We start from the raw sequence: 15,094 nt of genomic DNA on the forward strand, positions 1-15,094 counted from the left end.
TCTATATTTTATTTAGCTTTATAACTGAATTATACCATTTCTTATATCGTATCCAACTGAAGTCCCAGTAAATTAGATGTTTAACACACCCCTTTGAAGGATTTTTTTCCTCAGTTTGTTAATTCATATATATACATAAAAACACATATATACATGAAAAAAATATATATGCATACACACACACGCACACACAATATATATATATATATATATATATATATATATATATATAATACACACACACACACACACACACTCAACAGACACCTTTCAGTTTCTGCACTGGTTGACCTCATGCTACTGTATCAACCTGAATTGCTGCACATCTAGGCTGAAATGAAAGCCACATGTTTGTGAGATAAACTTCTTAACTACACTGCCATGCCTGCACTTATACAGTTTAATTCTTGAAATTTCTTGACTTAATTTTTTTTTTAAGAATACCAAATATAGTTTGATCTTTGTTCCTTACATGATTTCATATGATTCTTAAAATATCTTTATGGCATTACATACTCTCATGTGATTTCAACAGTTTCATAATCATTACTAGGCTCAACTGCATCACAGAAATAAATGATCAGTTGATCCATAGTTTATGCTGTATGAGAAAACATATTCAGTCTTATTAATTTCGTCATAGTAATTATTGTTATAAAATGCAGCAAGTTTGTAGAATCATAAGCACATTGGACAAAATGTGTAGTAGAGTTTCTTCCAGCTCTTTATGTTCTGAGTTCAAATCCTACCAAGGTCAACTGTGCCTTTCATTCATTCAGGGTCAATAGAATAAAGTACTAGTCAAGTATTGAAACTGATGTAATCACCTCATCCTCTACCTTTAAAATTTTCAGCCTTGAGTCCTACAACAGACTGACATCCTGTTCAAAAAGGACATTATCTTGGTCATTAATATGCCATAGAAACTAGGTAGTGAGTCTTATGAGTCCTGGGACTCAAAAAAATTGTAATTATTGCCTTATAAACATTAGAAATATCCTTTATGGTCCAAGACAAACTAAGCTTACAATAAAATTCCATTTTCTTCAAAAATTCTATATCTCTTTAACTGAAATAATCATATAGTCAGATAGTTATTCTTTCCTTTCCTTTGTTTCACTGAAGATAAAACACTGTCCAGGAAAACCAGAAGGTTATGAAAAGGCTGATATAGATATCAAACATTAATCTTTAGAAGATTTTGCATGCAGACAGTAATACAGGAATAACAATTACACACAACTAATTCAATAACCACTAATTAATGGAGCCCACTAGAAATATCAAACAAGATAAACTGTTACATGAGGATAAAATGAAATAGTAATTTAAAGAAGTTAAAATAATTGATATTACTGTTATTTCACTTACATTATGTTTTTCAATTACAATGGGACTTTCATATAAAAAAAAATCTTGAAGCAAATACACAGCTGAAAGGTGAATAAATAGCAAAAATCAAACAGATATGAATTCATGAAATTGAATGGTAGGCCTCATATGCCATATGGTTTAAAATTACTACCTGCTCTTTGGGTACCCAAGGTTAACTCTGTTGCAAGCATTTGAACTTCCACACCACTCACATTTTTCATATAGACCTTGACCTGCAGATGTTTAAGTTGTACCAATCTCATCTGACTGGGAACCCTTCAATAATCATGTGCAATGCATTTCCTCTACTGATGAACTTATGAAAAGAAGCTGATTTCCTTGCAATGTTATATAAAAACAAGTCAATAACCATCAACATAATAATAACTTTTTTCTGATTGGTAGGAAAATGAGTTGAACTTGCATCACAACAGATCACCTTCTCCAACTACAACGGTTCAACTCTGAACTTCAAATGTCAGTTAAGATGTCATTATTACATAAACTATGGTTGTTCTGCTTTCTGTTTACACCATAGAGAGTAGCATTAGGTGATCTGTTTTCTAAGAACTAAAATGATATTAAGTGCCAAGAAAGCAATGCATACAGCTCATCTCACAGATGAAAATATTTTTTTAAGGGCATAAAGAAACTTATATGAAGCTGAACCAAGAAATGGAAAAACAAGGGGTCTATGTTCGAAAATTATGAATACATAACTGTAACAACCATATTGTTGTTGTAATAAATGCTCTTTTAAAATAATTAATGAAAATGAAAGTATCATCGAACACTGCTCATTTAGAACTCAGCCACACTTTTTGAAAATGCTACAAGCATTAACTTCAAATTCCATGGACAATATACCACAGGCTTTTCTATCAGTTCTCTATCTCTTAAGTTAGTTGCCTTCACCAAAGCTTCACAGCTTTGAGTCCAACCCACCCTGATGGGCTAAATGTATTCCTGGGTACCAAACCAGAAATTTCTAAGTCCTAACACATATTTTTATGTATGTGTATTTGGTGAATGTCTGCATTAATAAATAGGAAAAGTACTCAATCTAGAGTGTATATATTTTTATATTTTAATACAATCTTGATGCACAATGAACCAAATATATCTTGATGATTTTTGGAATAGTTTTTCATATGTATTGTCATACTGCTGTTTTGTCCATTAATTGTGTGAACAATCAAAAATAGGAAATTTAGGAATCACAATTTAAGAAGCTTCGGTTTCTAATAAAATAAGACACACATACACACAAAATATATATATATATATATATATATATATATATATATATATTGTACAGTAAGAACTATTGATTGTACAACCAACCAAAGGTCTACATCATGTACATATATAGTAAACTGGAAAGTCTCACCTGTCAAAACAGATATCCTAGTCTTTTTCCACCCAAATAATGCAAACCAGAGAAGGTTAGAGTTAGTCAAAGGTTGTTTCTTAGTGTGCCATCAGTGTTATTTGCCACCTCTAAACCAGAAACTACAAGTGAAGCAATAACCAAAGAACAACAAAAGTGGTGCAGTTGGTCTAGGAGACGAGCAAGCAAGCAGTGCTGGTTTTGGAAATTTAATAATAATAATAATAATAATAATAATAATAATAATAATAATAATAACAACAAGCTCTCAGAACAATCTCCTCTAAATATCCCAATGATAAAAGCACTGACTCGCTACAGTGTAGGATGTGCTCTGAGAAGGGAGAAAGTATAAGCCATATTTGTTAGTAAGTGCTGTAAGCTTGCACAACGCAAATACAAAAGGAGACACGACAATGTGGCCAGATATGTCCACTGGTTGTTGTGCAGTAAAGCAAACCTCGAGAGAGTCAAACAATGATATGAACACAAGCCAGAGGGAGTAATGGAAAATGAACATTACAAAATACTCTGGGATTTTAACATGCAATGCGACCAAGTCATTGAGGCGTGACGACCAGATATTGTGCTCATCCATAAAGATGAAAAGGAAGTAAAGATAATAGATGTTGCAATACCAGGTGATTCGAGGGTGAAATGTAAGGAAACAGAACAGATTGAGAAATATCAGCCACTGCAGGATGAGATAGGAAAGTTATGGGGCATTTGATACCAGGGGTAATTGGAACATTAAGAGCAGTTTCCAAGGGCTTTGAAAAACATATTAAGAATATTGGAGCTGCTGTCAGGCTTGAGGTGATCCAAAAGACAATATTGTTGGGAACAGATTGCATTCTAAGGAGAGTATTGTGTCTTTGAGTCGCTGAAGAAGGCGCTACTTGAAACGTTTGGTGATTTGCTATTGCCTGCTTTCAAGTAAAGAATAGCCAGTAATTAAGAGTCCAAGAGTCTTTCAAAATAACAATAATAATAATAATAATAATAATAAAGGTTGTGCCAGTAATCACTGGTGCATTGAGAACTGTAAGTAAAGATATAGACAAATGGTTCAAAGAGATTAGAATAGAATGTCCTAAAGAGCTTCTACATAAAGTTTGCTTCAAAGGGACAGGAAAGACTATCAAGAGGATCTTAAGCACTTGAAAGATTATTGAAAGCTTGTGGATACCTAAGGCTACATGTAGTAACCTGCTACCCATATAAATTCTATCAGGAATAAGAAAACTTGTTATCTCTTGAGGTCTCTGGGTGAGATTTGGAATCATCTTGTACAAATACAAAGTAAAAGTCAGACATGTGACAATAATAATAATAATAATAATAATAATAATAATAATAATAATAAACATGGGAAATTATTATCAATACCTAGGCTATTGAAAAGGTGCAAAGCAGAGCAGAAGTAAATAATAAATTAGGTCTTCATTTACAATTTTAAAAATTATTATTATTGTTTCTCAAATATATTTCTCAAAAGTGATATTTTTCAGGCTTTAGCCTGAAAAATTAATTCCATCAACTTCCATATTTCAATATTCAGCATTTAAATGCAGTTTATTACTTTCTTTTAACTCTTCAAACTATCTGCGAAAAATACAAAATGTGAATGGGTTAAAAAGAAAAATGATTTTAAAAATTTTCTTTTCAAGATTATCATTTCCATTTCTTTTTGCCTTTTCATTAACTCATTCTGATCAATAATCCTTGTGGTGCCATTCTTAGTAATTAGAAGAAAGATTCAATAGAACCTAGGCACATCAATATGCAAGACACCAGAAATGGCTAGGTATGATAACGTAGAGTTCACAGTGACGTAAACAACAATGAAGTTATCATATGTTGGTAGGATACTGTAGATATGTAAGTACCAAATCCAATTTAAACCATAGATCTGGCTCTGGAGTTGGTTCCAGGTGTGGCATAAGTATAAAAAGAGAACACAAATGGCATTTAAAATTTACAACAGCTGTTTCAGTAGAATTTTATTGATGTATTCAAAGATTACATCATAACATATAACGCCCCCATCTTCAGGTAAAATTTTAAATAGGTAAGATGTCAAGCAGGTGAGATTTCACACATCAAACATGATAAATTCAAACAAAATAAAATAGAATGCTGGTTCACATTCATGATGTTTGAACCTGGAAATGAAAATCACTTTACATTAGAATAGTTTTGAAGAGACATTAGTTCAAACTTAGCTGTCACAAGGGAGCTTCAAACTAAAGATGTTAAAATAAAATGTCAATAAATGGAAAATTTATGAAACCATACACATTTATTGAAGTGTTCATTATATCCTACATAGATCTGTATACACAATACATATATATATATATATACATATATATATATATATATATATATATATATATATATATATATTGAAATGTAATGTACTCTTACTACAATCCTTGGACAGAATCATTACAACATTGAATGTGACAAACAGCTCTTTAAATTATAAATACAGTCCAAGTTTCTGTCTGCTCAGTTTTAGTTGCAAGGTTTGTTACACAGAAGACTGACCCAATACTATGATAAAAAAGATACAAGCTATCTGGTAATTGCAAAGCCAACTTCTTAACCATACACCCACAAGACCATATATATATATATATATATATATATATATATATATATATATATAGACATGGACCTGTACATCAGTGAAAGAAATACAGAATGGTAACTTAGATGAATATGAAAAGTGAATGTAGAAGATCTGCAGTGATTCAAGACACTGAGTTGAGTGTGTTCTATTAAATGTGCAAGTTCAACATATGAGAGAGGATGCTAACCATTTGTGTGTTGAGGAATTGACTGTGTCAAAAAATTGGTATGGGGGGGTGGGGATCTAAGCTGAGTAAAGAGGTGGTGATGGTGGCAGGTGTTATGAATTGGAGTAGGATATTCTGAGAACACAAATCATTTCAGCTTTGAGACCTAATTTCATTTGGTCAGATCAAGATCATGAATTGGGGTTCATCATCATCATCATCATCATCATCGTTTAACGTCCGCTTTCCATGCTAGCATGGGTTGGACGATTTGATTGAGGACTGGTGAAACCGGATGGCAACACCAGGCTCAAATCTGATTTGGCAGAGTTTCTACAGCTGGATGCCCTTCCTAACGCCAACCACTCAGAGAGTGTAGTGGGTGTTTTTACGTGTCACCCGCACAAAGGCCAGTCAGGTGGTACTGGCAACGGCCACGCTCGAAATGGTGTATTTTATGTGCCACCCGCACAAGAGCCAGTCCAGGGGCACTGGCAACGATCTCGCTCGAAAATATAAAGTCTTATTTAAAAAAAAAAATCAGTGAGTTCATAATCAAATATCCTAAATGAACGATACTTCCCACTTCACAGTCGAGTGGTCAACAGAAAGAAGGAAGCTCATATTGATCCAAATGGAAAAAAAATTGCTCCAACAAACGAAACCAGTAAACAAGGGAATATCAAACAATAAGGAAACAAAAAGATAAGGAAACTTCAGTGAAGCTAGGGGTTGATCCCTGCAACTTAGGGGTTGTATTTGAAATCCACCTACTTCATTGCCAAATGAAAAAAAGACATGATGACAATGATGATGATAATGATAAAGACAAAGTTGGTAATGGTGACAATGAAGATGAAGATAATGAAGCAATAACTCTAAATTTCTAATTTAGCAATAATTACTTTAAAATCAAGAATATAATCTAATTTCAAGAAAATCTACAAAACTACTTGTAGTAACTGAAAGTGTAATATATAATTATGCTATGGTTTTAATGCTTTCAATATTCCTTGCTTTGTAGCTGTAATAAATCTCATTAAGACTTCAGAATTATTTAAACAGCATGTGCTATTCAAAACTTTACACAAGTAACAACTTCAAAACAACTCAAAACGCTAAATGACTGACATCACTTTATATACTAAATATTTTTTGATTTTCATTCAAAATATAAACCTATATTACTCATGTTTTTCACTCCCATTGATTATTTTCCAACTACAGAGAAAAACACAGCGACATTATTAAAAAGAAATTTCAATATACTTTGTATAATATATTTTCGATTTCAAAAGTAAATATAGCTAATATTAAGAATCAGAAATGCAACAACAGATGCTACATGCAAATAGTGATACAAAAGTTTAAATTTTAAACCAATAATAGTATAAAATGAAAATACCTAAAAATTAAAATAAGATACTATAAAATAAAGTTAAAATTTTCATATAAATCAACATCATCATCATCATCATCATAATCTGAAAAGGAATTCTTAAAGTATTAGAATATCAAAAAAGAAAAAAATGCTTAATCAAACATTAAAAAAAATTAGATAATCAAATAGGAATTTAGGTTTTCTTAAAATACATACAAAAGAGAAAAAATTGAATATTTTTACCTGTGGTCATTTCTGGACTCCATTCTTGTTCCCCTGTAACTCCCCACATATACGTTCGATATGGTTCCCGAGAGGACTGACTACGAGATAAGTATTTGTCTGTAAAATAATAACAACATATATACCATCACAAATTTTACTTCCTAAGTGTAACTTAATAATATTTCTGTTAGTGGAGGTTTCATTGTTTCTTCCAAAGATCAAACCACATGATAACAGTGTAAAAAGCTGTCATACCTCAAATTTTGGCACAAGGCCAGCAATTTCAGGTGAAGGGGCAAGTCGATCACATCAACCCCAGTGTTTAACTGGTATTTATTTAATCGATCCCCAAAGAGATGAAAGGTAAAGTCGACCTCAGCAAAATTCAAACTTAGAACATAACGAAAGATGAAATGCCGCTAAGCATTTTGTTTGGCAATGCTAACAATTCTACCAGCTCACCACCTTATAGTAGTGAAATATTAGCAATAAATGTAGAAAATCTGAAACAATAATAAATATTCAATGCCTAAGAACTCAAACAATTACAAAAGCACAAAAGTACGCATAAAATACTCAGCTATTGAAATTGAGGGTCTAAATTCCAAAAGTTTTATCAGCAATCCTTTACCCATGTTTCATAGATAACATTGTTGGCACTCCGTCACTTACGTCGAGGGTTCCAGTTGATCCAATCAACAGAACAGCCTGCTTGTGAAATTAATGTGCAAATGGCTGAGCACTCCACAGACACGATCCTATGACCGTGAGTCCGCTGCCCTAACCATTGGGCCATTGCGCCTCCACATAGATAACATTAAAGAAATAATTATAAGTTACCGGAAAAATAATTGAACTGATTCACTACAATGGGAGACTGAAGACAATCCTCCAGTGTTCTCTTAGCAAAATGAAACTGAAGCCACCAGCTATATACTGTCACACACTCACACTGACTTTTTGGCAATGTTAAAAACATATACACACATAAATCAATGAGGTGGTTTCTTAATTAAGTAACAAGGTTAAACTAATTATCTAAACTAGTTCTATGCCAAAGATTTTATGTTCATGTGATTCAGTACAACTTGAAAACTGTAAAATGAAAAAAAATATATACTTACGTTGCTCACTAGATTGAGAGAGGCAGCTATTGGTCATAGCCCAACCAAAATTATGACTAGGAGAATTAGATTTACTGCATGGCAACTGATCATCTGAATAAGAATTTCCTAAAATATATCCAACTCTTGTAGCCTCCAGACTTGATGGTGAATTTTATGAAAAAAAAAAATAAACATCTTAGTAGTTAACTTACTAAATTGTAATTTCCTACTTGAAAAAAATGATATGTAAGTAGAAAATCAATTACAATAGAAAGAAGTTTACTTTCTACCTCATTCCAACTTACAGCTATGGAAAATGGGTTTAATATTGCTTCCCCTTAAAGAATCTCAAAAGTTTGTGCTATGAATCTCTGAGAAAAGACAATTTTGTTCTTGATGGATAACTATGTTTCTAACATGATGAAATCTTAGAGTTCAAGGTAGAGAAAGCATCAACATTTTGTTGTTCTTAATCAATGAGCTAAATAAATAACATTAAATGAAATAAAAATAATATCAACATCATTTCTGTTTTAATGCCCTGAGATACAGAAACAAAACTGGTCGAATCTCACCTGATATTATCTGCCCTTTGACGATGAATAATTTTCTTATCATTGCTGCTCTGAAGAGAAAAGAAATAAATGACTATTTAGAAGAATTCCTTGTAAACAAGAAATATTAGGTTCAATTTGTAAAGGCTGAATTAAAGAAAAAAACTGCTTGGTAACAAAATTATTTTAGGAGTTTGTTAAAAAGATTTGATTGCATGATGTTTATTGATGTAATTTTGTAATTATTTTAAAGTCTAATTTATTGTATGAGTAGTAAGAAGCTAGGCACCAAAGAAACAAATAGAAGTTTTTTTTCTGTATCTGTCTCTCAGATAGATAGATAGATAGATAGATAGATAGATAGATAGATAGAGAGTGTGTGCGTGCGTGCGTGCGTGCGTGCGTGCGTGCGTGCGTGCGTGTGTACTCTTCCTATCTGGAATTTTACAGTTTGCTTTGATTGGCTGCCAGCCTGATGGCAAAGTTGTAAAGAAAAGGGTCTTGTTCTGTTAGTAATCCTTCATAGAACCATTCATCCTCTAAATCATAAGGTCTTGTAGATTTTTTATTGTTTCAGATATTGTTATCTTCTGTAGTATATTCATTACAGAGTGAGGGTGCGTGGCTTAGTGGTTAGGGCATTCAGCTCACAATCGTAAAGTTGTGAGTTCAATTCCTGGCGACAAGCTGTGTCCTTGAGCAAGACACTTTATTTCATGTTGTTCCAGTCCACTCAGCTGGCAAAAATGAGTAGTACCCATATTTCAAAGGGCCAGCCTTGTCACAGTGTTACGCTGAATCTCCCTGAGAACTACATTAAGGGTACACATGTCTGTGGAGCACTCAGCCACTTGCACGTTAATCTCATGAGCAACCTGTTCCATTGACCGTATCAGCTGGGACCCTCATCATCGTAACCGATGGAGTTCTCCCCCACCCCCACCCTACCCGTATTAATTACAGAGTTGCATTCTTTTCCAAACAATCCAAGTTCAGCTTCTCTTTTACCTAGATGAGTAGATACATTTTCTGTCAATCCAATAATAATTAGTAAAACTTGAAAATGTATTTTCATTACTAGATTTGTAAACTCTTCATCAATGGCCCATAGATATCTTCCTTACTCTTTTACTCTTTTACTTGTTTCAGTCATTTGACTGTGGCCATGCTGGAGCACCGCCTTTAGTCGACCCCAGGACTTATTCTTTGGAAGCCTCTTTTGCCGAACCGCTAAGTTACGGGGACATAAACACACCAGCATCGGTTGTCAAGCGATGTTGGGGGGACAAACACACACACACACACACATATATACGACAGGCTTCTTTCAGTTTCCATCTACCAAATCCACTCACAAGGCCCGAGGCTATAGTAGAAGACTGAACCCGGAACCATGTGGTTCGTTAGCAAGCTACTTACCACACAGCCACTCATACGCCTGTATTTTTCTTACCACTTTGATATCAAATGAGCAACTAACTTCCACAATGGAGTATATTTTCATTCTACGGTATTGCACAACAATACAAGGACACTTGTATTTTAATTCTGTTGCTGTTTTTATTTTTAGATTCCACCAATATTCTTTCCCTCCATCAGTCTAAATGTATTCAGTGTTCAGTTGCTTCGATGCAAAGTTACAAGTGGATAAGTACTCAATTTTTTACATTTTCATAAGTAATCTTACACCATTTTATACAAAGTGGTGCATATTTTCTCACAATGACTAATATAGCAGGAAGATATAATCATAGCTAAATGTTCAAATTGTGGTTGAGGATTTGAGGATAAAAACATTTGTTTTCTTATTTCATTTCATTTTGGAAAATATTCCATCTTTCTTAAAATCTTAACATAATTCATGGTTTACAAATACTGAAATATATCACAGAACTGCCATCTAAATTCATAAACATTTAACAGATTACTTACTAAACAATGTTTAAAATCTATTAATACAAACATTTATTTTTTTATTTTTACTCACAATTTACTAAATGTACATATCCATAGCTTACAACATACAATATGCAACATATTCTTTTCTAGGCACAAGGCCCGAAATTTTTGGGGAGGGGGCCAGCCAATTAGATCGACCCCAGTATGCAACAGGAACTTAATTTATCAACCCCGAAAGGACGAAAGGCGAAGTCGACCAAGGCGGAGTTTGAACTAAGAACATAAAGACAGACGAAATACCGCTAAGCATTTCGACCGGCGTGCTAACAGTTCTGCCAGCTCACCAACTTACAACATGTAACATACCATAGAGGTAACTAAATCTTACAGTAAAACTTCAGTGATGAACTGATACAACTATCTTGTGTTCGTATTAATTTTTAAGTGTAAAAGTACAATCCATACATGTAAAGCTAAATAGCAGCAGCAGCAGCAGCAGCCACCACCATCACCATAATCATTTAACAGCCATCTTCTATGCTGGCAAGGGTTGGACGGTTTGACAATGGCTGGCAAGTCAGAGGATTGTGCTAAGTTCTACTGCCTGTTTTGGCATGGTTTCTACAGCTGGATGTCCTTCCTAATACCAACCACTTCACAGAGTATACTGCATGGTTTTTTTCCTTGGCACCAGCACCGGCAGGGTCACCAAGCAACTTGTAAGACAAAGTCCCCTTAACTGGGGGAGAGTAGTATTGGTGGAGGTGGTTTTTGTATCAGTTGATGAAAGGTTAAAAAGATAAAAGGGGGAACAAGATAGATGTCCTGCTGCCGAAGAGATACAAGGATACCCCAATTGGAAAAAAAAGGAGAGAAAGGGAGACTTAGAGAGAAAGATAAAGATGGAAAGTGTGAGAGAGATAGTGGTAGATATGTGTCAGGACACACCTTCGAGGTACAATGGTGGGGTGAATATAGGCGAAGTAATACAGCAGATTGGACTGGGTGAGTGTGCAGGGGGGGGGGGGGACACAAAGGGGAAGTTTCATAAGAATGTGAGAAAGAAATGATAACAGTTCATTATACATGGAAAAGATAGAATTAATATATTCCTACTTGTGATAACGATGAAGATGACTCTCCTCGCAAAGCATCCGAAGATTCAGATTCCTCAGTAGAATTATGCAAATGCTGAGATGTATGATGTGTTTGCACTGCAGCTCCACTTGGATCTGTAAGAGATGGATTTAAGTGGGTGTATATTATATTAGCGGGAACCGAAAAGTAGTGTCAAGTTTTCAAGCAAATAGCCAGATGTCATACCACAAGAGGATCTGCACCAAAGTATTTGGGGATTTAGCCCAGAGGTTTAATAAATTTTGGTCCACTGTGCAAGATCACTTCAAGCAAATACCATTCAATCTGGTAGTATCAACAGAGTTAAGAACATAAATACACATTTATATACATATATATGTGTGTGTCTGTGTGTGTGTGTATATATATATATATATATATATATGTGTGTGTATATGTGTGTGTCTGTGTCTCTGTGTGTGTGTGTATATATATACATGTGTATATATATATATATATATATATATATATATATATATATATATATGTATATTGGAGCCTGGTGTAGCCATCTGGTTCGTCAGTTTTCAGTCAAATCGTCCAACCCATGCTAGCATGGAAAGCAGACATTAAAAGATGATGATGATGATGATGATATCATCATCATCATCGTTTAACGTCCGCTTTCCATGCTAGCATGGGTTGGACGACTTGACTGAGGACTGGTGAAACCGGATGGCAACACCAGGCTCCACTCTAAATTTGGCAGAGTTTCTACAGCTGGATGCCCTTCCTAACACCAACCACTCAGAGAGTGTAGTAGGTGCTTTTACGTGTCACCTGCACGAAGGCCAGTCAGGCGATACTGGCAACGGCTACACTCGAAATGGTGTCTTTTATGTGCCACCCGCACAAGCCAGTCCAGGGGCACTGGCAACGATCTCGCTCGAAAATCCTACGGAGGCCAGTCAGGCGGTACTGGCAACGGCCACGCTCAAAATGGTGCATCTTATGTGCCACCCGCACAAGAGTCAGTCCAGGGGCACTGGCAACGATCTTACTTGGCTTGCCGAGTTTTCTCACGCACAGCACATTTCCAAAGGTCTCGGTCAGTAGTCATCGCCTCAGTGAGGCCCAATGTACGAAGGTCTTGCCTCACCACCTAAGCCCAGGTCTTCCTGGGCCTACCTCTTCCACGGGTTCCCTCAGCTGTTAGGGTATGGCACTTTTTCACGCAGCTATCCTCATCCATTGTCACCACATGTCCATACCAGCGCAATCGTCTCTCTTGCACACCACAACTGATGCTTCTAATGTTCAGCTTTTCTCTCAAGATACTTACACTCTGACGGGTATTCACATTGACATTACACATCCAACGGAGCATACTGGCTTCATTCCTTGCGAGCTTACGTATGTCCTCACCAGTTACAGCCCATGTTTCACTGCCATGTAGCATGGCTGTTCATACACATGCGTCATACAGTCTGCCTTTTACTCTGAGTGAGAGTCCCTTTGTCGCCAGCAGAGGTAAGAGCTCTCTAAACTTTGCCCAGGCTATTCTTATTCTAGCAGCTACACTTTCAGCGCACCCACCCCCACTACTAACTTGGTCGCCCAGATAGCGGAAGCTATCGACTACCTCTAGTTTTTCACCCTGGAATGAGATAGAAGTTGTTTCCTGTTTGTTTACAGTCTTTATTACACCTGAACATCTGCCACAAACAAAAACTAACTTCCTAGTTAACATATATATATATATATATATAAAAGCTCGCCACACTAATAGCACTGCGCATATGTATATACACTACAATGTCATTCTAAAAATAAATGATATGTAACTGAAATTTCAAAGCTACAAGACAGTAATGATCCGGCAAGCCAAGTGAGAGCATAATCTGTGACCTCTGCCAGAAGTGTAGCCAGCTCACTTATTTGTATCTTTACTTCATTGGACTCTAAAGACTCTGCTTGCGAAGACCTCTTGAGGCAAGTGAATTTGAAATCTGAAATCGAAATCGAACCGAATCCGACGACTGGCATCTATGCCAACCTCTCCTTCATTGGACACTAAACTCTGCTTGCAAAGACCTGTTGGGGCAAGTGAAATCGAAATCGTAATTGAACCATATTCAATGACTGGCACCTGCACCAGTGGAGCACTAACAGCTCTGTCTGAGTGTGTTCATTGCCAGAGCACCTGTCTGGCTTCTGTGCTAGTGTCCCGTAAATAGCACCATTTGAGTGTAATCGTTACCAGTGTTGCCTTCTAGCACTCATGCCAGTGGCACGTAAAAGCACCCACTACACTCTCGGAGTGGTTGGCGTTGGGAAGGGCATCCAGCTGTAGAAACTCTGCCAGATCAGATTGGAGCCTGGTGCAGCCTTCTGGCTTGCCGGTCCTCAGTCAAATTGTCCAACCCATGCTAGCATGGAAAGCGGACGTTAAACGATGATGATGATGACACATATATATAGATATATATATACATACATATATATATACATATATGTATACATATACATAGATATATATACATATATATATACATATATATATATATATATATATATATATATATATATATATATATATATATACATATATATATACATATATACATACATACATATATACATACATATATACATATATATATATATATACATATATATATACATATATATATATATATATATATATATATATATATACATCATCATCATCATCGTTTAACGTCCACTTTCCATGCTAGCATGGGTTTGCAATCCAGGAACAGGAGATTGCAACAAAGTACCTGGTGAACAAGAGAGACAATGACGCTCTTGTAATCCCAAGGTGCAACCGCATGTGTAGGCTATGTCATGTTTCTGTGGAAGACATTACACATGTGATTAGTAGCTGTCCAGAAATGTCGTCACGGTATTACTTCCCTATGCGGCACGATGTTGTTGCTAAAACAATTTACAATGCCATCCACAAAAAAGACTGTCCTGGGATAAACTTAGAAAATCCCTCTGTTATGCAATATATTCATAAACACCAACTCAAGGAATACTGATGGAATATTCCCATCAAAACTTCTCTCAAATGTAAACATAATAGGCTGGATATTGTTGTTTGGGACAGAGGGCCAAAGGTATGTACCTTCATAGAGGTTAGCAGCCCTGCAGATATAAATATCTCTTTGAAAATCAAAGTAAAAGAGGATATCTATGGACAACTGTTTTGAAACCTCCAACTTCTATATCCAGACTATAAATTCATATTCATAAGCAAT

The 15,094-nt window shown here is 35.3% G+C and overlaps 1 protein-coding gene across 4 annotated transcripts in view; it reads right to left on the reverse strand.

Moving 5' to 3' along the window:
- The window catches only part of LOC106883578 (GATOR complex protein Iml1), a 137,056-nt gene that overhangs the window by 69,430 nt on the left and 52,532 nt on the right, over positions 1-15,094 (reverse strand). For all 4 annotated transcript variants that reach the window (XM_089359606.1, XM_052971322.2, XM_052971325.2 and 1 more), the window contains 4 exons: positions 11,850-11,965; positions 8,856-8,905; positions 8,299-8,438; positions 7,193-7,291 (listed from right to left, as the gene is read on the reverse strand). In XM_089359606.1, the coding sequence (XP_089215732.1) occupies positions 7,193-7,291; positions 8,299-8,438; positions 8,856-8,905; positions 11,850-11,965 (405 nt within the window). The remainder of the gene's footprint in view (positions 1-7,192; positions 7,292-8,298; positions 8,439-8,855; positions 8,906-11,849; positions 11,966-15,094) is intronic.

The sequence above is a fragment of the Octopus bimaculoides genome, chromosome 1 (genome assembly GCF_046866305.1).
Source record: "Octopus bimaculoides isolate indiv1 chromosome 1, ASM4686630v1, whole genome shotgun sequence".
NCBI classification, from domain to species: Eukaryota; Metazoa; Mollusca; class Cephalopoda; order Octopoda; family Octopodidae; genus Octopus; species Octopus bimaculoides.